Source organism: Mustelus asterias, chromosome 27, assembly GCF_964213995.1.
Source record: "Mustelus asterias chromosome 27, sMusAst1.hap1.1, whole genome shotgun sequence".
Taxonomy (NCBI): Eukaryota; Metazoa; Chordata; class Chondrichthyes; order Carcharhiniformes; family Triakidae; genus Mustelus; species Mustelus asterias.
This window is the reverse complement of record NC_135827.1, coordinates 15,463,927-15,489,028: the sequence shown is the minus strand read 5'-3', so window position 1 is coordinate 15,489,028 and position 25,102 is coordinate 15,463,927. Positions and strand designations below refer to the sequence as shown.

Sequence of the window (25,102 nt, the reverse complement as noted above, 5' to 3'; positions counted from 1 at the left end):
TAACTGCATGCCTCAAGCAGCCTCTCATCAGTTGTGACCAAGGGCATCCTAAGCTCGGCTTCATAACAGAGCCAGGACTTGGACAAAAGCAAAATACCGGAAATCTGAACTAAGAACAGAAAACGGGGGAAATACTCAGCTGGTCTGGCAGCATCTGTGGAGAGAGAAACAGAATTAATTGTTGGAATTTTCCCACAAACTGACTAAGTGTCATAAAGGTGGGAAAATCAGAGCAATCGGTGCCAGTCTGCCTGGCACGGTCCGGACGGACCACAGCCACCCCACACTTGTATACTGAATGAACTCTCATGTGAAACACGCTGTTATGGCGTCCCCAGGTGTGTGACTCCCCCGAACCAGCTCTCAGTGAGCACCGTTAACAAGGGGGGGGCTGCATTTAAAGGCTCCCTCTGCATTCACAGACAGTCACACCAGGAGGATGGCAATGTGGACAGCAGCACCATGTTTCACTAAATTTAAAGTTTATTTATTAATGTCACAAGTAGGCTTACATTAACACTGCAATGAAGTTATTGTGAAAATCCCCTAGTCGCCACACTCCAGCGCCCATTCGGGGACACTGAGGGAGAATTTAGCATGGCCAATGCCCGTAACCAGCACGTCTTTTGGATTGTGGGAGGAAACCAGAGCACCCGGAGGAAACCCACGCTGACACAGGGAGAACGTGCAGATTTCGCACAGACAGTGACCCAAGACCGGGAATTGAACCTGGATCCCTGGCGCTGTGAGGCAGCAGTGCTAAGCCCTGTGCCACCGTGAGGGCAATCTCAGAAGGCTTCTGGATGCAGTGGAGGAAAGGTGGGCCATCCTGTACCCCCGCGAGGATGGACGACCTGGGAGCAGGGAGTGGGATGCGGTGGCTTTGTCAGTCAGTGCCAGCGGCCTGACACTGAGGACTGCCACCCAATGTCACAAGCAAATTAATGACCTCATCCGAGCCGCAAGGACGAGCGTTCATCTGCCACATCCTGGCATCAGTCCCGTCTGTCACACCTGGATTGTCCACGTAAATCCATTCTCTGACATCCTGCGGCCTTCCAGCACCTGACTCTCTCGCTCTCTCCCCCCGCCCCCCGCGCACCGCCCCCCCCCCCCCACCCCACCACCACCACCACCACCACCAGCATCTTCCTCAAATCCCTCTGGCATTCCTCTTCGCAACCACTTCCTGTCCCCCCCCCCCCCACCTCCGTGCCTGCCAGGCATCAGACTTCCAAACATCCCCTTTTGTCCCCTCAGGAGAAGATAGTGCATAATAGAAGAAAGCCAGAGAAGAAAGGCAGGGGAATTCCCAAGTTGCATCTCCTAACCCCCCCTGCGTGAGGGGTAAGTGATGGAGCTCTCATGGGAGGGACAGGAGAGAGCTGAGTGAGTGAGTGATGTGGGAGGATAAATGCATGGGGTTATGGGGATAGGGCTTGGATGGGATTATGGTTAGTGTAGACTCAATGAGCAGAATGGCCTCCCTCTGCACTATAGGGTTTCTATGTCGGCCTGTGCCACAGAAGTGAGGATCCACAGAAGTTCATCCATATGATCTGGTTCAGGTAAGTTCCAAACTGCCCAGCGACCTGTCGCTCCCTTGCACTGAACCATGTGTCTTGTTTTGCAGGAGTAACACCTGATGAGGTCGGGCCCTCAGGTGTCAGCATCCCCTCATGCCACCTCCGCTAGCACCTCGGTGGAAGACACCAACCAGGCATCACTGGCACCATCCGTTACTACCATGACTACCATCCGTTAGCACAGAGACACACACTGTGGTGGGCGGAATTAGCCAACAGGCGTCAGGGTCACTATCTGGTGAGCACCACACAGCTGCTGATGCACATCAGGTGAAGGTGGGAACATTCGAGGGATCGGGAAGATGGCGGGCAGTCTGCTGGATCCCAAGAAACAGATGCCGAGCCTATGGAAAAGGTTCTCCCAAAGCTGGTGGAGATACAGTGGTAGAGCCGGGAACTGCAGGAGAAGGTGTCAGCAACATTCCAGCAGTTGCAGGGCCGCTTACAGGAGCCCCACTGCCTTCAGGTGGAGGAGATGGTGCCGGCAATGCATGGCACCCAGGCCAAAACTGCAACAGTGGCGAATGAGGAGGAAAGCCTGGGGCAGGAGATGGTAGCCATCAGTGGCAGGGCCGAAGGCATAACTTGGTCTCTGGAGCATGCTCCAGCCACATTGGACAATGGCAGAGGGGCTCCTGAGCTTGGTCCAGACTCAGAGGGCTATAACCAAGGTCTCGCACACTATAGTACAGACTATGTTGGGCCTCCCGGACTGGCAGGGCCAGGTGATGCCAAGGCCTCTGGAGCTCACCCCAGCTACCCCTCCATCCCATGGAGTGTCCCAGGGGCCCAAAAGAGCCCTGAAGGAGGAAGAAGGGTTGGAAGCCATTCCAGGGCCTCCCATCCAGGAGACTCCGGCAATCTCCAGCCCATCTGAATCCCCCCTAGATGACACTGGTGGATTTCATGGGCAGTGGGCTAAACAGGGCGGCCAGTATTTATTGCCCATCCCTAGTTACCCTTGGAGGGCAGTTGAGAGCCAACCACATTGCTGTGGCTCTGGAGTCCCATGTAGGCCAGACCGGATAAGGACGGCAGATTTCCTTTCCCAAAGGACATTAATGAACCAGATGGGTTTTTCTGACAATCAACAACCATTTCATGGTCATCAGTAGATTCTTAATTCCAGATTTTTTTTATTGAATTCAAATTCCAACATCTGCTGTGGCGGGATTCGAACCCGGGTCCCCAGAACATTTGCTGACTGCCTGGATTAATCATCTAGCAATAATGCCGCCTCCTCTACTTGTTGCATCCAGCTTGACCCCGACACCAAAAATGGCAAAGTGTTTCACTGCTTCTCAGTTCAGATCCTGCGCTGTTGGCCAGAGTGTTCTCGATTCAAACCTCATCCAGACGTGAATGCGCAGTCTAAGCTGACAAAGCAATGCAGCACTGAGGGAAGCACAAATTGCCACCTTCCCTTCAGAAAAGACATTTACAAATCCCATTGTACAATTTGAAGAAAAGCAAAGAGTTCATCCATAGAATCGCGACAGTGCAGCAAGAGGCTATTCGGCCCATCGAGCCTGCACCGACAACAATCCTACCCAGGTCTTATCCCATGTATTTACCCTGCCAATCTCTCTGACACTAAGGGGCAATTTAGCATTGCCAGTCAATCTAACTGGCACATCTTTGGGCTGTGGGAGGAAACACGGGAAGAATGTGTAAACTCCACTCAGACAGTGACCCAAGGCCGGAATTGAACTCGGGTCCCTGGCATTGTAAGGCAGCAGTGCTAACCACTGTCCCACCGCGTTGCCCTACAATAATGCATGGAAATGATAAAGTGGCTGATAGTGACATAATCAGCTGTGGCCCCATCCTCACCCATTTTTACACCACCCCAAAAACTATGACCCTGAATTTAACACTGAGCTCTTCGAGATTTTACTTAAGTCCTTCAATAGCTTCCTAATTACAGTTTTGTGTAGCAGTGTGATTAACCTTGACTGAAGTGCACCAACGTGGGGTGTTACTGATCCAATGTAGGTCATATTTGGAATATCCTACTGATACAAACTGGGTACCAAGTGAATGTCCAGAAACATTGTTGAAAAAAGTAGTTTGGAAACCAAGGTACAGGAATCTGCAATAAACCTTTATTGAAATTTTGAGACAGTTTCTTGTCAATTTCTCCTGTTTTGCAGTGTCTAAATTACTAGCACACACCCAGATGCCTCAAAGTGATGGCTGAGTTGTCCAAATATTAACCTGAAATAACGTGTTCTATTCAGGTACCAGAGCAAGAACAGGCTGAGTACACATTAGTAGTCTGTCCGTACGATTGGTGTCTAAACAATGCAAAGGCTTCTTGTTATCTAAAGCAAGCATCAAACTTGGACTATATCAGATCCGCTCACATACATTGATAGGCTAACAATGAGCATTTGGGAGTGTGTGAGGAGCATATTGTTCATGTTAATACATGCAAATCGCTGGCACACCTCACCTCTCTGAATTGGACAGTACATGAAAGACTCTTGATTACAACTAGCAGAAACCAAGTCACTTTACTGAAACAGCACAAGCTAGCTTATCGCTGGCTGAGACAGACAAAGTAAGAATATAAGACAAGAATAGGAAATTCAGCATCTTGAGGCTGTTTTGCTAGTCAGTAAGAGCACAGCTAATCTGTATCTTAACTCCATTTATCCAGTTTGGTTCCATACTGCTATAATATGCCTTTAAGGGACTGCAGCCTGACACACTTTCTTCTCGTGATGTCATGCTGCAATCCCTTAAAGTAATATTGCAACACATATCTCTTGCTATCTTAAGAAAATTTATATCAACGTCAGCTTAATTTTCTGTCGTCCTAACCTCAACAGCTTTTTGGGGGAGAAGGTTCTCCGTGAACCTTTAAAAGTTAACCGTCTCAGAAAGGTCAGGCAAAAGGTCCATACACTCATAATCTGCTCTCCAAATGCAAAACCATATCTGACGCATTGCATTGTTGCTCTGTGCTGGAGCATCCAGACATAGCATGCTGTAGGTCCCAATGTTCAGCCCCACAATGTTGAGATGTGGGGCTGTGCCCGTGGCAGCACCCCTTTCTCCCAAACACTGCAGCGCAGTGGGTGGACAAAATCTCAGAAGGAGGGTGGAGGCAAGGGAGGAAGTGCAAATACCCTGCCCAATATTTTGACTCGCGATTGGTCCATGGCACAGGGAGATCCAAGATGGACAATATGAGGAGAGGAAAAAAAAGAGGGAATTTTACCAAAGAAAAGCATTGACTGTGGAATGTGATTAAGGGAACTTTTTTAAAAAGTTTATTTATAAGTAGGCTTACATTAACACTGCAATGAAGTTACTGTGAAAATCTCCTACTCACCACACTCCAGCACCTGTTCGGGTAACACTGAGGGAGCATTTAGCATGACCAATGCACCTAACTAGCCCGTCTTTCGGACTGTGGGAGGAAACCAGGGGACCCAGTGGAAACCCACGCAGACACGGGGAGAATGTGCAAACTCCACACAGACAGTGACCCAAACCAGGAATTGAACCCATGTCCCTGGCGCTATAGGCAGCAGTGCTAACCACTGTGCTACACAGTGATTTGAAGAGGAAGAAAGTTAGGACACTGTTCTGGAGGAATCATATAGATTGACTATTTTAACACCACTGTGCCAGGATAACATTCAGCTGTTAGTAAATCTAAAGTGCTCACAGCCTGATTAAAAAGCACTGTGTTAAAAATAAACTGCAACTGAACTCTGAAAATTGATTAGATGCAATCTTGTGATTTGGCTCCTTGTGTGAGGCACAAAAAGATTCAAATGATTCCTACATTTGCTCAATCTAGGGCTGGAGATCTTTACCTGTTTCAAGGAAATGCACCTGTCGCTATATTTTCCAAAATGATGATGGTATTCAGGACCATCGGAGCTGTATGGAATGTCAGGAGAGGGTTGGCGAGACAAGGATCCAATCCTGAACTTTCAGCATCATGTCATGACCGGCTCAAGGACAATGGAGTTGGAGGTAAAGGTAAAGACCCCTTTGAGGGGGAAAGCTCATGGACGGTGAGTTAATTGAATGCCTATAGTGCAGAAGGAGGCCTATTGGCCCATCGAGTCTACACCAATTACAATCCCACCCAGGTTCTATCCCCATAACTCCACATATTTACCCTGCTAATCCCCCTGACACTAGGGTCAATTTAGCATAGCCAATCAACCTAACCCGCACATCTTTGTGGGAGGAAACCGGAGCACCCGAAGGAAACCAACGCATACACGGGGAGAGTGTGCAAACTCCACACAGTGACCCAAGGCCGGAATTGAACCCGGGTCCCTGGCGCTGTGAGGCAGCAGTGCTAACTACTGTGCCACCCGAGGATCACCACACCTCAGGCGAGGGGCAAGGTTGAGAAGGCGGGGCCTTCATGAATAACCTCAGCTGGCACGGGAATTGAACCGGCGCTGCTGGCATTGCTTTGCGCCACCACCCAGTCGTATACGAGCGACAGAGGGTCGGGAAAGGCAGTCATTTGGGAAAAGCAGTGAGCGGGAAGCACTGGAGGTTCCAGAGAGGGAAATGGCAGTGAGCGGTAGAGGGTTTGCAAAGGTATTGTTTGGAAGTGGTGGAAGTTCTCAGTAGGCTCATCCAGATTCCCCATACGCCCTACTAGCTGCAGAGAGTTTCTGGAAAAGACACTGACTGGACATTTGAATAATTTAAGCTGATAGCCACTGTTGGGATTGAGAACTGCAGACAAAGTTGTTTCTAAAGCATTCCATTTCCTGATTGTCTTTCCTCCTCTCATAGACGTGGTAAAGGCTATGCACCAAGCAGCTCTGCAATACCTCACTGAAATGGACATTCTTCATGTGGAGACAGTGGTGAAAGTCTGTTCAACTACAGAAAACATCACAGCCAAGTCCAATTCCCATGCTCATTTGATATCCATGGCCATTAACTTTCATGGTCAGGGATTGAATAGATAATGCCCATTAGGATTAACCAATTACCAAAAAACCAACCTCATTTCTGTATTTAATGTGCACATCAGTATTTTTAATATAGTGTAAAATAACCAATAAAACATCCTGTTACTGCCTTACTGCTGGTCTAAAGGTGTCCTATCTGGTGTCCCTCCTGTTGGTCAGATTGATTCTAATTAATCGAGTTAGTAAAGGGTTGGAGTTGAACTTAACTCTTGCCGACCCACTGCTTCCTCAATTAACCAGACACAACCAACATGTGACTGCCTGAGTCACCACCCGAGTGCACCAATCACCTTATTACCTTGCAGCTTTTGTATCTGATAATGTCGTGATTTTCCCTTGTTTAGGTTGACCTGCTTTGTGGAAATGATTTGAAGGGCCGATCTACTAGACTAGCCTTGAAGAGGTTAGCTTAGACACTGGCTCTCATGGAATGCATCATCTCAGTTTCTAGTTAAGTGGATGTGGTGCGACTCTCATTCCACTGGCTGAAGTGTTGGTTCTGGCCCGTAAGAGGGGGGCTACCATCCAGGAAACAATGTTGTTTACCAATTACCTCCCCTCCTGGACACAGGTCATAGCACTGCAATCTCCCATAACTTGCCAAAATGGCCATTTTTCTTGCATAAGCTTAGAGATTGGGTTATCAAAACTGAGCCCAATTCATATGCACACACATGGATTTGTCAGCAGGGCAATGCTTAGTAATGAAACCCAATTCCCGTTCCCTCCCCACCAAGGAAACCAAGACCACTTCTTGTGTCCGCTTAAAGTCACCGCAGCTGAGATCTGGTAACTTGTGGGCCACAGGCAGGATTGGATAAGGCCACTTGCTTTTGACAAACCTTGATGATTTTCGATAAAGTCCACTAGGAAGGTTCTGAGCGCGTATCATTATATACTCACGCTCACACCGTTAAATTGAATTGGCGTCACTTACGTGTGATGTCAAAAGCTAAGCAATTAAACTACCCTCCCCAAAGTGCCAACAGTCACCCTTCCAAATGGGATGCGTTTAGGGATATTTTATATACTTGGTTTGAGGGGTCTGACCTTGGTTTGCATTCTAGGAGCTAGGTTGCCATGGTTAGCGGGGAGAGAGGGTTATGGTACTCTGTATTATATGTATACTCAGGAGAAAAAGCAGTAATGGAGACCAGAACCCTGGATGTGTTCCAGGCTTTGATACCGATACCTGTGCACCTACAGTATGTTTTATGTCCATGAAAGAATTACAGGATCTTCCAAGTGTTAATTTTCTTCCACACTCGCCTCATCTTGCTCCATGATCATATGGACCCCCGCTGGACGGATGATGCGGTTAGCACTCCTCTGGTGCGCTGGCGAGTTGGATGATCTACTTGGAGACTTGTGCGCTCTGGTGGAGCCAGGGGATCGGACGGGAGACCTGTTGTATCGCCTGGGTGATCGACCGGCTGGTCTTGGGGATCTAGCAGGAGGTCCAGAGGAAACTATGAATCCAGCCTGTTCTGCTGCGCTCTTGGAAACACTTAGGGAGTCTTCCTCAGCATCTGGAGAATCCTGGAATACAACAGGATTGGGTAAGGCCATTTGCTTTTGACAAGCTTTGATGATTTGGGATAAAGTCCATAGTGGGGGTTACAGTTTGTGGTTGAACATCCCAAAAGACCAGCTAAATCAATATGTCATGGTTAAAGGGGGATATGCTCCAATGTATAGAATCTAGGATGAAAACAAGACAAGGAGAAGTGTGGAGTTGAAACATCTTGAGAAAGGATGGGTTATCTGGTTGTCAGTTGCAGTGCACTAAGAGATGAAGGTGACATCATGGTAAAGTGACCAACTAATTGCTCTGGGAGGTAGGTTCCTATCATTGAATCCCTATAGTGCAGAGGAGGCCATTTGGTCCATCGAGTCTGCACCAACTCGGCATCTTACCCTGCCTGCCTGATCCCCGTAACACCTAATCCATTTTACTTATACAACTTGGGGCACTAGGGGGCGATTTATCATGTCCAATGCACCTAACCTGCACATCTTTGGACTGTGGGAGGGAACTGGAGGACCCGGAGGAAACCCACGCAGACACGGGGAGAATGTACAAACTCCACACAGAAAGTGACCCGAGGCTGGAATTGAACCCAGGTCCCTGGCGGTGAGGCAGCAGTGCTAACCACTGTGACACCCCATCATAGCAGCTGGTGGAATTTAAGTTTAATTAATTTTTAAAAAAGTCTGGAATCAAAACATCCCTTGAAACTTTCAGCGATTGTTACAAAAACCCATCTGGTTCACTAATGTCTTTAAGGGAAGGAATGTGACTCTCGAACCAAGAACAATCCAATTGACTATCTTGCTGTCAAGGGTAATTAAGTATGGGCAACAAGTCAATGATGCACACATCCCATGAAAAAATAAACAAAAACTCTCACCTCTGAATCAGAAGATTTGGGATTTAAGCTCCACTCCAAGTCTTGAGCTCATGATCTAGATTGAAACTTCGGTGCAGTAGTGAGGGAGTGCTACATTATTGTATTACCATTACAAATCACTGGTTGGGCCTCAACTAGAGTACTGCATACAATTCGGGACACCAAGCTTTAGAAAGAGTGTCAAAGTTCCTTGAGATGGTGGAGTAGATTCTGCCAGCAATGAGAGACTTCAGTTTGAAGAAGCTGGGATTGTTCTCCTGAGAGCAGCAATAGTTAAGACTTAACAGAGGTATTTAAAATTATGTGGGGTTTTGATGGAACAAGTAGAAGCAATTGTTTCCTCCAGCAAGTGTGTCGTAATCAATGGTCAAAGCTTTGAAATTGTTGATGAAGAGAGCGAGGATAATTTTTCACAAACAAATGGAAAGTGCTACCTCATTGGAATCAGATTCCACTTTCAAATGCCGAGTGGACATGTACTTGAAGAGGATTAATTTGCACAGTTATGGAGAAATGGAAAAGTCCAAAGACCAGAGAGTTATGAAACCTCAGGGGAGGGGGGAGCAGGATTTTCCTCCACCACCTCACCACGTTTTCCGGCAAGTCTGGGTGTGGCTCACTGTTGGCCACCAGTGGGATCTTCCCATCCTGCCAATGTCTACTGCATTTTGTGCGACTCGCTCATCCCATCATCAGGGAACCCTTTGATGGGACTGGAAGATGCCGCTGGCAGGAAGGGCTGGAAGGTCCCAGCCATGGTTCTGGAGAAGGATGGAGTGAGTCAGTCAGAGAGAAGCTATACTGTCGCTAACTTATATTAACTCCTGGTCTGGGAAGACTTTGGTTTTGAGATTCTCATTCTTTTCAACTCTCTCCATGGCCTTGCTGCCCCCGTCTCAGCCTTACAACCTTCCCAAAGTTTCTACACTCTACTAAATCTGGCCACTTGCACATCCACAGTTCGAAATGCTCCACCATTGGTGACTCAGCTCCTCAGCAGCAAACCCTAGTGTTTCCTTTTTAACCTCCCTGCCTCTCTCTCTCCTATTTTATCATTGCTTAAAACCAATCTCTCTAACCAAGCTTTAAATCACGTTCCCTAATGTTTCTTTATGTGAACTGATGTCAACATTTGTGTCATAATACTTCTTTTTTATTCAATAATGGGACATGGGCGTCGCTGGCGGGCCAGCATTTATTGCCCATCCCTAGTTGCCCTTGAGAAGGTGGTGGTGAGCTGCCTTCTTGAATCGCTGCAGTCCATGGGCTGTGAGTTGACCCACAATGCCATTAGGGAAGGAATTCCAGGATTTTGACCCAGCGACTGCAAAGGAACGGTGATATATTCCCAAGTCAGGATGGCAAATGACTTGGAGGGGAACTTGCAGGTGGTGGTGTTCCCATGTATCTACTGCCCTTGTTCTTCTAGATGGACATGGTTTGTGGGTTTGGAAGGTGCTGTCGAAGGATCTTTGGTGAATTGCTGCAGTGCATCTTGTAGATAGTACACACTGCTGCTACTGAGCGTCAGTGGTGGAGGGAGTGGATGTTTGTGGATGTGGTGCCAATCAAGCGGGCTGCTTTGTCAAGGATGGTGTCAAGCTTCTTGAGTGTTGTTGGAGCTGCACCCACCCAGGCAAGTGGAGAGTATTCCATCACACTCCTGACTTGTGCCTTGTAGATTCAGGATAGGCTTTGGGGAGTCAGGAGGTGAGTTACTTACCACAGTATTCCTAGCCTCTGACATTTTCTTGTAGCCACTGTGTTTATGTAGCAAGTCCAGTTGAGTTTCTGGTCAATAGTGAGCCCAAGGATGTTGACAATTCTGAAATATCTTGGAATGTTTGACCACATTAAAGGCACAGTATAATAAATGCAAGATATGATAAACAGAGATCCCAGGCAGGATCTTTCAGGTGGTAGGGTTTCTCTTCCTGATGTCTGAGGAGTCAGCGGCGAACACACGTTGCCGCTGATACTTGCTCACCTGCCACATTTTGCTTGAGGAAGCGCTTCTACCCCTCACTCGGGAAGAAGTCCCAGTTTAAGGAGCCACTGACCAACCCAATTCCCTGGCAGTGCTCTAGCCCAGCAACAGCAGAAGCTGCAGTGGACCGGACTGGGACTGCAGTCACCAGAATCTAAATTTTATGAAGTATGAAACGAAACACTAATACTTTTCTTAATAATAGGTTTCTTCATGGGTTGCAGTAATATATATGTCTGCTTTCTACCTACCAACCCCGTGTCCCAGCAGTCTCTCTTTATAAGTACTTAATTAACAATGTCCTTCACCTTTGTTTCTTAATATAATTGACATACCATTAACTCTGTCACTTTAAACAGCATCAATAATATTTTAATGTGGCCATTAATTCGTCTCCAAGCTGAAAGATTAAAGGTTTATGTAGGTGTTTTAGAGCTTGTCAGTTGTCCTATTTATTTGCAGTATTCTCTTGTCATATCTTGCCTGACTATCACTGAGCAGCTGATAGGTTGGTGTCTATCAGGCCTCCTTTCTCAATAGTACTGCCATGTTTCTACCTTTTCTTTGATGACGTATAATCCTGCAGGGTTCTTGCGCTCACGTTCATGCTCGACTACTTTCGGTAGCAACTCTACTGAAAAAGAAATAGAATAGGTATAAAGTCACTAATTAGGTGGTATTAACCTGTTTTGTATCCAATTTATTTTTCCCTCCCTGTTTTCTGTACTTCTTAATCTCCTCCAAAATCTCCTGTGTGGTAGCTTGTCAAAGGCTTTCTGAAAGTCCATGCACACCACATCCACTGCAATTCCCCGTTCCACCTGCTCAAAGCGCTTAACCCGATTTGTGTAAATATAGTCTTCGGTTTTGGAAATCAGTGCTGGTTGCTTCCAATTATTTTCTCTTCATCTAGATATTTACTATTTCCATTGTTGATTAAAGATTCCAAAAATACCCATGGCATCAAATAAATTGGCCTGTAGTTACACAGATTAGTTCTGGCTCACTTTACAAAAGTGGGTATTAAATTGGTCACTCTCGAATCATACAGCCCAGAACTACTCTCAATGAAACCCTGAAATATTCCAGCTGATTTTAACTTTGAAAGTGGTGGGGGAAATTTTTTTTTTAAAAAGCAGATTGGCTGTCAGTATCGCCCAACTAGATCTCCCTTGCCATTCACAGACTCATACAGGCAAACCGAGGCAGTGTGCTCATTTCAGTTTGAGACGTTTGCAGTAGCCAGTTTTTGCCACTGGATGTCAGCTCAGCATCTTTGGAAAAGTAGAATGTGCGCTCTTCAGGAGGCGATGTAACAGCACCAGAGAAAGTGATGCTTTCTACATGATCCTCCGTTGCTGATGCTGAACGGGTGCTCGGTTGTCAGAGGAAGGTAGGAGGTAGGGTTGCTAACTCTCCAGGATTGGCCTGGAATCTTCAGGAGTTGAAGATCAATGTCCAGGACACTGCTGTGTGCCACCCTGGTGAAAAATCATCGGGACGTTGAAACCGATTGTTTTCTTTGAGCTTTTGGTTTTACCAGATATAAAAACATTGAAAATGAGAGAAACAAAACGACTGTTTGGCTGACAGGCAATGATCATCCAATTGACTTTCCCATTGGCGTTAGAAGGCAGTGCATCACAAGGTTGGATGTGTTGGCCAATGAATGGCTGGACCATGGGGTAAAGTCATATGACATTTAATTACCCCTCTATTAGTTATCTGCTTAGTTCCATTTTCCAATCCAAGCCCCTTACCCTTAATTTTCACAGAATTCTATAGTGCAGAAGGAGGCCATTCGGCCCATCGAGTCTGCACCAACCACAAACCCCCTAGACCCTATCTCCATAATCCCATGCATTTACCCTGCTAATCCCCCTGACACTATCACGTAATTTATCATGGCCAATCCATCTAACCCGCACATTTTTGGACTCTGGGAGGAAACCGGAGCACCCGGAGGAAACCCACGCAGACACAGGGAGAACATGCAAACTTCACACAGCCAGTGACCTGAGCCGGGAATCAAACCCGGATCCATGGCATTGTGAGGCAGCAGTGCTGATCACTGCTCCACCATGCTGCCCAAGTCTCAACTATGATTTTATGCCATCCTCACCAACAGTAAATGTTAAATCGTAAAACTGCCAGTCCTTTTCTTAGTAAACACCACTTTATTTTTTGCTTTCAACCATCCCTGCTCCTTTTTTGGTGTGTTTTTTGGGAAACGGCATCTTTCTCAGAAACTTGGGATCAACTCCTTTCAGGGGTTGAAATCAATACGATTTGGGCTTTTTGATCCTGTCCTGTGCCACTTGCTGGACGGACTGTGGTTGGTATGATTCTTGATCTTAGCTGATGTCTCGAGCCTCCTCCCCATATCTTTGAAATGTTAATATTTCAACCATCAATAATTAGTGATTCTCTTACTGAAATTGACAGCAGCTCCTGAGTATCCAATGCCCTGATTGATTCTTCATCGAGTTTGTTTCGAAGCTTATTAACGTTCAGAGAGTAGGCACTGCCCATGTTTGCACCAGGTGTCAGCAACAAGTACCCCAAGTCCAACTATTGTACAGATTCACTATTCTCCAGCAATGAGATACTTGAGTTGAACCTGAGGAGGGCAACGGCTTGCGGGAGGAGCAGATTTCAAATTCCTGCAGTTATCATTCTTATGGATTTACTGAATGAGATTGTCAAGTTGTGTCAAGTTGCTCATGCGTTAATCAGGAGGAGTGATCCAACCCACATTGCCAGTCCATATTACCATATGATGTTGAAACAGAAATAGGCCATTCAGCCCATCGAGTCTGCTCTGCCATTCAATGAGATTATGTCTGATCTGAAATGATAACCCTCAACTCCACTTTCCTGCCTTATCCCCATAACCCTTGATCCCTTACTGAGTAAAGATCTGTCTATCTCAGCCTTGAACATACTAAATGACCCAGCCTCTACACCCCTTTGCAGTGAAGAATTCCACAGATTCACTATTCTCAGAAGAGAAATTCTTCCGCATCTCTATTGTCTGATCGAAGACAGAGGGTGGTGGTGGATGGAAAATGTTTGGATTGGAGGCAGGTTGCTAGCGGAGTGCCGCAGGGATCAGTGCTTGGTCCTCTGCTCTTTGTGATTTTTATTAATGACTTAGAGGAGGGGGCTGAAGGGTGGATCAGTAAATTTGCTGATGACACCAAGATTGGTGGAGTAGTGGATGAGGTGGAGGGCTGTTGTAGGCTGCAAAGAGACATAGGTAGGATGCAAAGCTGGGCTGAAAAATGGCAAATGAGGTTTAACCCTGATAAATGTGAGGTGATTCATTTTGGTGGGACTAATTTAAATGTGGATTACAGGGTCAAAGGTAGGGTTCTGAAGACTGTGGAGGAATAGAGAGATCTTGGGGTCCATATCCACAGATCTCTAAAGGTTGCCACTCAAGTGGATAGAGCTGTGAAGAAGGCCTACAGTGTGTTAGCTTTTATTAACAGGGGGTTTGAGTTTAAGAGCCGTGGGGTTATGCTGCAACTGTACAGGACCTTGGTGAGACCACATTTGGAATATTGTGTGCAGTTCTGGTCACCTCACTATAAGAAGGATGTGAAAGTGCTGGAAAGAGTGCAGAGGAGATTTACCAGGATGCTGCCTGGTTTGGAGGGTAGGTCTTATGAGGAAAGGTTGAGGGAGCGAGGGTTGTTCTCTCTGGAGCAGAGGAGGCTGAGGGGAGACTTAATAGAGGTTTATAAAATGATGAAGGGGATAGAGTGAACGTTCAAAGACTATTTCCTCGGGTGGATGGAGCTATTACAAGGGGGCATAACTATAGGGTTCATGGTGGGAGATATAGGAAGGATACCAGAGGTAGGTTCTTTACGCAGAGAGTGGTTGGGGTGTGGAATGGACTGCCTGCAGTGATAGTGGAGTCAGACACTTTAGGAACATTTAAGCGGTTATTGGATAGGCACATGGAGCACACCAGGATGATAGGGAGTGGGATAGCTTGATCTTGGTTTCAGATAAAGATCGGCACAACATCGTGGGCCGAAGGGCCTGTTCTGTGCTGTACTGTTCTATGTTCTATTTTAAATAGGCGACCCGTTACTCTGAGATTAAAAATCTGTGAGTCCACCAGGCTCAGTAAATCTTTCCCTATTTTTATGATTCCCAATCTTTGACACGTGCACCTTCTCTATGCCAAAAAGAAGTTTGATACAACCTGTTTATCATTATTTTATCCACGGTGCTCTCAGCAGGAGACTGGACCAGTATTTGGCCATTGATGCTCTTTCCCACCAGCCTGGACCTGAAGACAGCACTTTAGGAACCAGAGATTTGATCTCCACCCTCCTCTCCAATACCAACACACCGTCCAACCACCCTCAAGCTACACATTACCTTCATGTTTAGCATGATCCTCATTCCGTTCTGCAGAACCTGAGGATGTTCCTTTCTCTCCAGTTCCTTTATTTCTAAAAAAAAAACAAACAAGGCAAAATAGTAAGGCCTGCCGCAATACTGCCCTTCAAACTGACCTTCACCGCCTGGTGACTAGTTACCGCTTATTTGAAAGAGTGAAAAACAAACTTGCATTTATATTGTGCTTTTCACAACCTCACGTCATCTCAAAAATTTTACAACCAATCGCGGACACATGAAGTGTAGTCGCAGCTGTTAATGTAGGAAATACAGCAGACATTTTCCATACAGCAAACTCCACAGTCATGAGATAATAGTCAAATAATCTGTTTCACTGATGCATGTGGGATAAATATTGGCTAGGAGACCAGACACAGCTCCCCTGCTCTTCTTCCAATAGCGTCATGGCAATTTTATGTTCAACTGAGAAATGTAATTTCTCATTTGAAAACCAGCACCTCCAACAGTGCAGCACTCCCTCGGTGCTGGACTATAGCCAGTGGAGTACTTCAGAGATGTAGCTACTGTTGTAATATGAGAAACAATGCAATACTCAGATCCACTCATTAAGACATCCCACAATTAACTGGAAGATACCTTTAATTGCTTTATGTTGTCATTTCCACTTTATTACTTGTTATCAGAAAACTATTGTCATATTTCAGTCTGTCTTCTGACCAACAAACACAGGCTTTCCAATTCCTCCATTCACTCCGGAAGACCATGACTCATTCCGGATACAATCACACCAGGTCGCTATGACACCTTTCCCACCTTTCATTCATAAGCACAGAGTTAGTGTCAGCAGGAAGATGTTGCAGGTGCATCAGCGTTTGGACAGTGAAACCATGACAATGCTGTATGATACTGCATGATGTTCTTCAATGCACTTTATGGCAGGCTAGATCTGAAGTGGCTCACAGAAGATTATGGCATACTGCGAAGACCCTGGAGACCCTTACGTCTGCTGAAAAGGAAATGAACGTCCCCTCAGCAACCAGGCAATCAGAGTGAGGTAAAATGAGAAGAGGAGGAAATACAGCTAAGACAAAACATGAAGGAAGTTCCAAGTTGTCCTGCCCGATTAAGGCCTTTCAAAAAAGTTACCTTTGTCTCCGAAAGACTGAATGTCACTGAGAATGCCGCAAGTAAGAACATAAGAAATAGGAGCAGGAGTAGGCCATCTAGCCCCTTGAGCCTGCCCCGCCATTCAATAAGATCATGGCTGATCTGAAGTGGATCAGTTCCACTTACCCGCCTGATCCCTATAACCCCTAATTCCCTTACCAATCAGGAATCCATCTATCCGTGATTTAAACATATTCAACGAGGTAGCCTCCACCACTTCAGTGGGCAGAGAATTCCAGAGATTCACCACCCTCTGAGAGAAGAAGTTCCTCCTCAACTCTGTCCTAAACTGACCCCCCTTTATTTTAAGGCTGTGCCCTCTAGTTCTAGCTTCCTTTGGAAAGAATCTCTCCACCTCTACCCTATCCAGCCCCTTCATTATGACGAAGAAAAGAGGGATGATAATGAAAGAAGTAATGATACGGTTAATCACGATGCTAATCAAGAATGAACAATAGAACAGATCCGACTGTGTTTAATGCGAGCTAAAAACTTGTCCATGTCAGTTTTTAGGGATCTCAGTCTGTAACCTGTCTACACCTGTTGCAAAGCTTGTGCCACCTTCTCATTTAAATGTTTGGCTGCACACGCAAGAAGGAGCCTAACAGGATGCTGGGCTAATAGACAAGGCTAGTTCAGTGAATCTCCAGCACTTAAAGGCAGTCAGTCTCTCTTATAGGAAGTTGCACTGGATAATCAATAGCTACAGCTGATGGATCAGTTAAACAAAAGGAACAACAAATGTCTGATCAGGAAAATGGCTCCAAGATGAGGGGTGAGATTTTCCAGCCACGCTCGCCCCAAGACCGGAAAATCCCGCCCAAGACCAACAGACCTTTGCATGGTCCTTTCCTGCCCACTACGATTCCCGTGGGACAATTCTGCCCAGAGTGTTGGAGGCAGTCTTGACAGCGTTGGACACGAGGTGAAAAGCCATGTTTCGGCCAGGGACCAAGAGGCTCTGATTCAGACATTTGAAAGGGAGTGGAAGCATGTGGGAAGGTGGTCTGTCCACGAAAACTTGGCAGCTATGATCATTTCAATCTCTCAAGCCTGTTTTGCCATTCAGAGATCAGGACTGATCATAGAATCCCTACAGTGCAGAAGGAGGCCATTCGGCCCATTGAGTCTGCACCAACCATAATCCAACCCAGGCCCTATTCCCACAACCCCACATATTTACCTTGTTAATCCCCCTGACATTAGGGGCAATTTACCATGGCCAATCAACCTAACCCGCACACCTTTGGACTCTGGGAGAAAACCGGAGCACCCGGAGAAAACCCACGCAGACACAGGGAGAATGTGCAAACTCCACACAGTCAGTGACCCAAACCGGGAATTGAACCCGGGTCCCTGAAGCTCTGAGGTAGCAGTGGTAACCACTGTGTCACCGTGCCGCCCACATTGTGAGCTCGCTGTGTGAAAATTATCTGCCGTGTTTCCTTGTTTTACAGCAGTGACCACAGTCCAAAAGTACTTAATGAATGAAGTGTAGTTGGGCTTTGGGGGATGCTGAAGTTCTGAAAGGTGCTATGTAATGCAAATTCTTCTTTTTCCTAGACTACAGGTATAGAAAGTCATTTAAAAAATCATAACTTCTCATCTTTTAAATCTTGATACTTCACTTCAACTTTTGATTAAAAGGCATTGGGTGGGATTTTCCAGTCCTTCCTGCCAATGGGACCTTCCAGTCCTGTTGAAGATCACCCACCCACCCCTCAACCCCTATCAGTTTCCCCAGGGGGAGGATGGATGAGCCACCACAAAATACCATAGAATTCGGCAGGGCCGGAAAATCCCACCGGCGGCAAATGGCGAGCCGCCTCCGCCAAACATTTTTACATCTCAGGAAGAAAGTATTAGTGGGAATGCAGCATAGATTTGCCGGAATGATACCTGGATCCCTAATGGTTAAACTCTGAGGAGAGATGAAACAAACTAGGCTGTATTCCCTGGAATTTGGAAGGTGAAGGGATAATTTGACCAAAGTTTTCAAAGGGAACAGTTTTGTAAATAGTGGTAATCTATTTCCACTAGTTGGGGAACCTAAGACTTGGGGCTGTTAGGGACCAGATCAGAAACTCCGAGGTATATCATGAAGTTAGCCTAGACCTTAACTTTAGTTGATTTTGGCATTAGTGTGAACATAAGGTGTTTCACTCCAGGTGTGGTTCTATTAACCCACTTGGTAGTTTTTATTAAAATAAACTTTATTTAAGAACAGTTAGAATATAACAAAAATAATTTGCATAACTTTTACCAATTAAAATACTTAAACATGACAAAGTATAATTCTTAACAGCTATCTATTACTAGTTCCAGTTTAAACGATATCCCATTAAAATAAATCCTATTTTAGGACCAATTAGCACCAAAAACAGATATGCTCATTGGGTGCTAGATTTCCAACCATTTAACCCCTCTGGACAGATACAGAAAGACATCTGCCTTCTGACTCCCATACAGCAGCTGCCAGACAAAGATCTACCTTCAGGCAGCAGAACTTCAGAGGAAGAGACTTTTCCCAGTCTCCAAATCCAGAGAGGGAAAGAGACAGACAGAGAGCTATTTCTTTTCTCTACAGATCCCAAACAGCAACTGAGCTGGGTTTCTCGCCGTGAGCCTAGTCCCGCACAATCACATGACCTTACTTGTCAATCAACCTAATCAAGTCCCACTCTGAAAAATCCCAGGGCAAAATACTGAAATAACAATCTTGCATTAGTCAGGATTGAAACAAACATTACAGCAATTAAGATCAATTATGCTGCAGTAACAACATGGACTGCTGGGTACAGACAAAGCAGCACCAATAATAGAACAAACTGCGACAACAAATCCTGCACAAAAAACATGACACAAACACATTTCTTAAAAGCACAGTATCACCACAGGACATAGTCTAAAAAATTAGAACAAGATCTTTTAACAGGGAAATTAGGTAATATTTCTAAGGATGGTAAAAGTTTGGAAAACAAGCTTCGGTGGGAGGTGGGGGGTCACCCATAATATGAATTACCGAGGGAACCCACTGGGGGGGGGTCACCTTTGGTGGGACTGGAAGATCCTGCCAGTAGGAAAGGCTAGAAAATCCCACCCAATATTTAATGTCTGATGCAGTTGTTTGTGGCTATATATGCGTCAACATTACACAGAAAGTTTCCATTGCTTCAGATGTTCCACCCTATGACGTCTACTACTTTTAAAATGCAACTTGAAAAAGTCCAACCTTCCGATACAGGCATCACTAACAGGAGTGGCATTTAATACCTGAGAAGGTAATCAGCCTTGTACAAGAACATAACAGTTTGATACAACTGAGTGCTTGGCTAGACCATTTCAGAGCCAGCCACAATAGTGTGGCACTGGAGTCGCATAGAGATCTAAGTTTAAGTTTATTTATTAATGTCACAAGTAGGCTTACATTAACACTGCAATGAAGTCACTGTGAAAATCCCCTAGTCGCCACACTCCGGCGTCTGTTCGGGTACACTGAGGGAGAATTTAGCATGGCCAATGCACCTAACCAGCACGTCTTTCAGACTGTGGGAGGAAACCGGAGCACCCAGCGAAAACCCACACAGTCAAGAGGAGAAAGTGCAGATTCCACACAGACAGTGACCCAAACCAGGAATCGAACCCATGTCCCTGGCACTGTGAGGCAGCAGTGCTAACCACTGTGCCACCATGCCAATCTGCCAGGTAAGGAGCCTTTCTTCTCCAAAGGATATGAGTGAACCAGTTGGATTTTTACAACAATCTGATGACTTTTTAATTTCCAGAGACTTAAAACTGAAATCAAATTTTACAACCATCGTTATAGGATTACTGTCCTGGATTACTAGTCCAGTCATCAAACCATAACACTCCCATAATGTTTTGATGAAGAGCTATTTACAGTGAGTCAATCCCTGTGCAAAACAACACGCAGGCAAGAAATAAAGACAAAAACTCCAATTAAATCTTACTTTTTTGAAGGTTTCCAGCAGGCACACACAGTTACCAAGGTAACCAGAAGGAAAATCCCACCTGTGCAGAGGATAATATATAAAGAACTCCGTCCTATAAATAAACACAATAAGGTCACAGGCTGCTCTTCCAGTCTCTGAATTTTAAGTTCAATTATTCCAGCTACATTTCGAAGAACATTACAAGAAAGGGCCACTCGGCCCATCAATCCTTTTCTTTTCACACATTATTCTGTCATAGTCATCAAATTTTACCACACATAGGGGCCATTTGGCCCATTGTGTCTATACTAGCATTGTGATAGTGTGATCTACTCAGTCCCATTCCTCTGAAAAATGCAGATAGGTATCAGAACAAGTCAAATATTTTTCCACTTCCTTTCAAAAAGCTGCAAAACTTCTGATCCTGATCATTTTTGGGTAGGCATTCCAACAATCCTCTACATAAAAATAAAATTCTCCCAACCCTCTCCTTTAATTATCAAAGCATTCTCCAATGCAATGTTCTCGATTTACCTTATCGGAACCCCTAAAAGTTTTAAATATCTTTACCAGGTTTTGACCTTCTTTGCTCTAATGAAAAGGGCCTACACAACTTATTGAGGCATCAAAATTGTTCCAACAGACATCTGGAGGGAGTCCTAGCAAAACTGGAATCAATGAGTATTAGGGGGCAAACTCGCTGCTGGTTCGATCAGACTTGGCACATAGGAAGATGGTTGTGTTTGTAGGTGGGTCAGTCACCTCAGCTCCAGGACATCTCTACAGGAGTTCCTGAGCTAAGTGTCCTAGACCCAACAATCTTCAGCTGCTTCATCAATGACCTTCCCTCCACCATAAGGTCAGAAGTGTTCACTGATGATGTTCAGCACTATTCGCAACTCCTCAGATAGTGAAGCAGCCCATGTCCAAATGCAACAAGATCTGGACAATATCCAGGCCTTGGCTGACAAGTGGCACACAAATGCCAGACAATGGCCATCACCAGTAAGAGACAGTTCAACCATGGACCCCTGACATTCAATGGTGTAACCATCACTGAACCTCCACTATCAATACCCTTCGGGTTACCATTGACCAGAAACTCAACTGGATTCATCACAAAAACACAGTGGATACAAGAGCAGGTCAGAGGCCAGGAATACTGCAGCAAGTAACCTCCTGAATCCCCAAAGCCTGTCCACCTTTTACAAGGCACAAGTCAGGAGTGTGATGGAATACTCCCCGCTTGCCTGGATGAGAGCAGCTCCAACAACATTCAAGAAGCTTGACACCATTCAGGACAAAACAGCCCACTTGATTGGCACCACACCTACAAACATCCACTCCCTCCACCACCGATGCTCAGTAGCAGCAGTATGTACTATTAACAAGATGCATTGCAGAAATTCACCAAAGATCCTTGGACAGCACCTTCCAAACGCAGGACCACTTCCATCTGGAAGGACAAGGGCAGCAGATGCATGGGAACAGCACCACCTGCGAGTTCCCCTCCAAGCCACTCACCATCCTGACTTGGAAATATATCACCATTCCTTCACAGTCACGGGTCAAAATCCTGGAATTCCCTCCCTAATGGCACATGGACTGCAGCGATTCAAGAAGGCAATTCACAACTACCTTCTCAAGGGCAACTAGGGATGGACAATAAATGCTGGCCAGCCAGAGATGCCCATGTCCCACAAATGAATTTAAAAAAGGAATATTCCAATAGCGCCTTGTGGCGGCACGGTGGCACAGTGGTTAGCACTGATGCCTCACAGTGCCAGGGACCCGGGTTCAATTCTAGCCTCGGGTCGCTATTTAACTCACTGTGGAGTTTGCACATTCTCTCCATGTCTGCATGGGTTTCCTCCGGGTGCTCTGTTTTCCTCCCACTGTCCACAGTCCATAGGGTTAGGTTGAATGGCCATGCTAAATTGACCCTAGTGGCAGGGGGATTAGCAGGTTAAATATACGGGGTTACGGGAATAGGGCCTAGGTGGGATTGTGGTCAGTGCAGACTCGATAGGCCAAATGGCCTCCTTCTGCACTGTAGGGATTCTATGATTCTATGTTTCTAGTCTCCTCATGTCGCGTTTCCTCGCCCAACAACATAGGCAATCAGCATAAAGGGGCAGGTCCGGGGTGGGAATTTCTTAAATTGGAAGTTTGCGCACTTAAGCAATCTTTCAGGACCCAGTGCCTGCCTGAAATAAGCCTCATCTCAGCTGGCACACATGCTGTAAACCTCTATGACTTTATATCCCATATTGGTTGAAGTAGGGTCAGATCCTGGACCGTGAAGATCAAAGGTTAAAACATTTATGGAAAGGGATTGAAGTTTATCCCTTTTTAAGGGGACCTGGGATTCTCATGGTGAGGAAATTTACAGCTCTTACCCCAAACCAGCCAATTCCAACCAGTCATTCTTGGTCAGCAATGGTCTCCCCAGGGAGAGCCCAATGTCCTACCCCATGAACCCGGCAGTGTTCGTGGCAGAGTTCCATGGTGGGTCCTCCCTCATAAACCTTTTAAGTCACAGCCTTCTGAGGAAAGGCCTCGCCATATTCCCCTCTACCTCATGGTTAAACCAAGTAAGACTGCGAAATTCTCACTTACTCCTTATATTTCGTAGCTCAGGGAACTATTATGATCCACATGCAAAGTTTCAATAACCTTATCCTCACTTAACCTCTTTGGAGTAATAGTAACTTGGAGCAATAGTGTAACATTGGATCAGTCACTGTTGCTGCATACATTCCACTCAATGGGCCTGATTTTACCATCAGGTCGCGCCCATTGTCGGGCACAAAAGCTTGGTAAAGTTGGGCGTGAGGTGAGTAGTGCGATCTGCGACCACCTCCGCTTTGCCAGTGGTTGAAAGTGGCAGCGATCAGGACCACGCCCGAAACGGGCATGACAGCAATTTAACTGTATTTGAATGCATTTAAATTGAATTAATGGGCTGGACACCTAACTTTACCAGCATTTCCCCCTTTACCACCGCGTTCGCCTATCCAGATTCGGCACAAAACAGACATGGTCCGCAAAGGTTCGATTCAGGCTCTCCAACTTCTGAGGAGGTAAGTTCAGAGCTTCCAGCGGCTCTCTGACTCAGATCGGTGGTGGGGGGGGCGGAGGGAGGAAGGTGGGTCAGATCACTATCTGGTGGGGGGAGGAAGGGGAGGTGGGTCAGATGGCTCTCTGGTGGGGGGGAGGAAGGCGGGTCACATGCTCTCTGGTGTAGGGAGCAAAGGGAGGGAGGCAGGTCAGATCACTCTCTGAAGGAGGGGGGCAGGGGGCGGGGGGGCAGAGGGGGTCTGTTGTCACTCTGCGTGCGATTGATGGGGGGCAGGGGGGTCCGCTGCCACTCTGCGTGTGATTGGTGGGGGGGAGGGGGGCAGAGGGCTGCGATCAGTCTGGGTAGCAGGGGGAGGGGGGATAAGGGGGTCAATAATGTTGTGAGGGTGGGGCAATGTCTGTGGGGGCCAAGGGGGAGGCATTATCCGGCCCGGGAGCGAAGAGCCAGGGGAATGTTTTTCTATTTTTTTACTGTGCATGCGTAGTTGAAGGCTCCGATTGGAACTGCAGGGTTTTGGGTGCGTTAAGCCCCGTCCACAGGCTTCTGCGACGCGATTCGGAATCACTGATTTTTTTTCAGGCAGAGTGCGTATGGGGGCGCCTAAGAACGGGTCTAAAAGTCGGATCTGAAACACTCCCAGTTTCAAGTCTGCCCAGCACTAGAATCAAAATGGTAAAATCAGGCCCAATATCTCCTTTATAAGTCCCATTGCACCCAACTGTCCACATTATTTCATCCGTGTATAGAATCATAGAATCCATTGAGTCATAGAATCCCAACAGTATAGTAGGAGGCCATTTGGCCCATTGAGTCTATACCAACCACAATCCCACCCAGGCCTCATTTTGCCCGGGCCAATATCATTGTTACTTCTATAATTATCCTACACTGCTCCCTATGATTCCTCTGTGAATTCCATTAACTTCCCAGCCTCTGTGTATACCATCCCACTTTCACACATTATTTCCTACTGTTCTTCACAGTGCCCCTTAGAGATTGTACTTACTGTAGACAGTCAGCTTGACTGGAGCGCTTCGAGAGATGCTGATAGGGTTTTCCACTGTACAGCTATAAAGGTCATCGTCGGTTATGTGGACCCGTGTGATAGTCAGCGTCTTCTGATCACTGGACAGAGAGAACCTTTCATCATCGTCCAGGAGTTTCCCTCCCTTCAGCCATGTGTACATCGGCTTGGTTCCATTTTCATGTGAACAGTTCAACGTGACGTATTCACTCAGTTCCAGTACTGTGGAGGATGACAACACCACCACGGGCTTTGTCACAGGGACTGAATAACACAAGGAGAGAACAGACAAGCGATTCAATAGAAACTTGCATTTTAAACCACCTTTAACTCAACAACATATCCTAAGACACATGAATTTAGATGCAAAAAGATACATCTTTTTATTTGTTTATGGGATGTGGGCATTGCTGATTGGGCCAGCATTTATTGCCCATCCCCAAGGGCATTTAAGAGTCAACCACATTGCTGTGGTCCCGGAGTCACAGGTAGGCCTGACCAGGTAAGATCGACAGATTTCCTTCCTTAAAGTTGGGGCTGCATGGTGGCAC

General features: G+C 46.2%; 1 protein-coding gene across 1 annotated transcript in view; it reads right to left on the bottom strand.

The window, feature by feature from the left end:
• Window positions 1-7,795: 7,795 nt before the first annotated feature.
• The window catches only part of LOC144479894 (hepatic and glial cell adhesion molecule-like), a 60,421-nt gene continuing 43,114 nt past the window's right edge, over window positions 7,796-25,102 (bottom strand). Inside the window, exons 3-7 of the mRNA XM_078198932.1 lie at window positions 24,534-24,815; window positions 20,464-20,557; window positions 15,344-15,417; window positions 11,503-11,576; window positions 7,796-8,086 (exon numbers count right to left, since the gene is read on the bottom strand). Of these exons, the coding sequence (XP_078055058.1) occupies window positions 7,796-8,086; window positions 11,503-11,576; window positions 15,344-15,417; window positions 20,464-20,557; window positions 24,534-24,815 (815 nt within the window). The remainder of the gene's footprint in view (window positions 8,087-11,502; window positions 11,577-15,343; window positions 15,418-20,463; window positions 20,558-24,533; window positions 24,816-25,102) is intronic.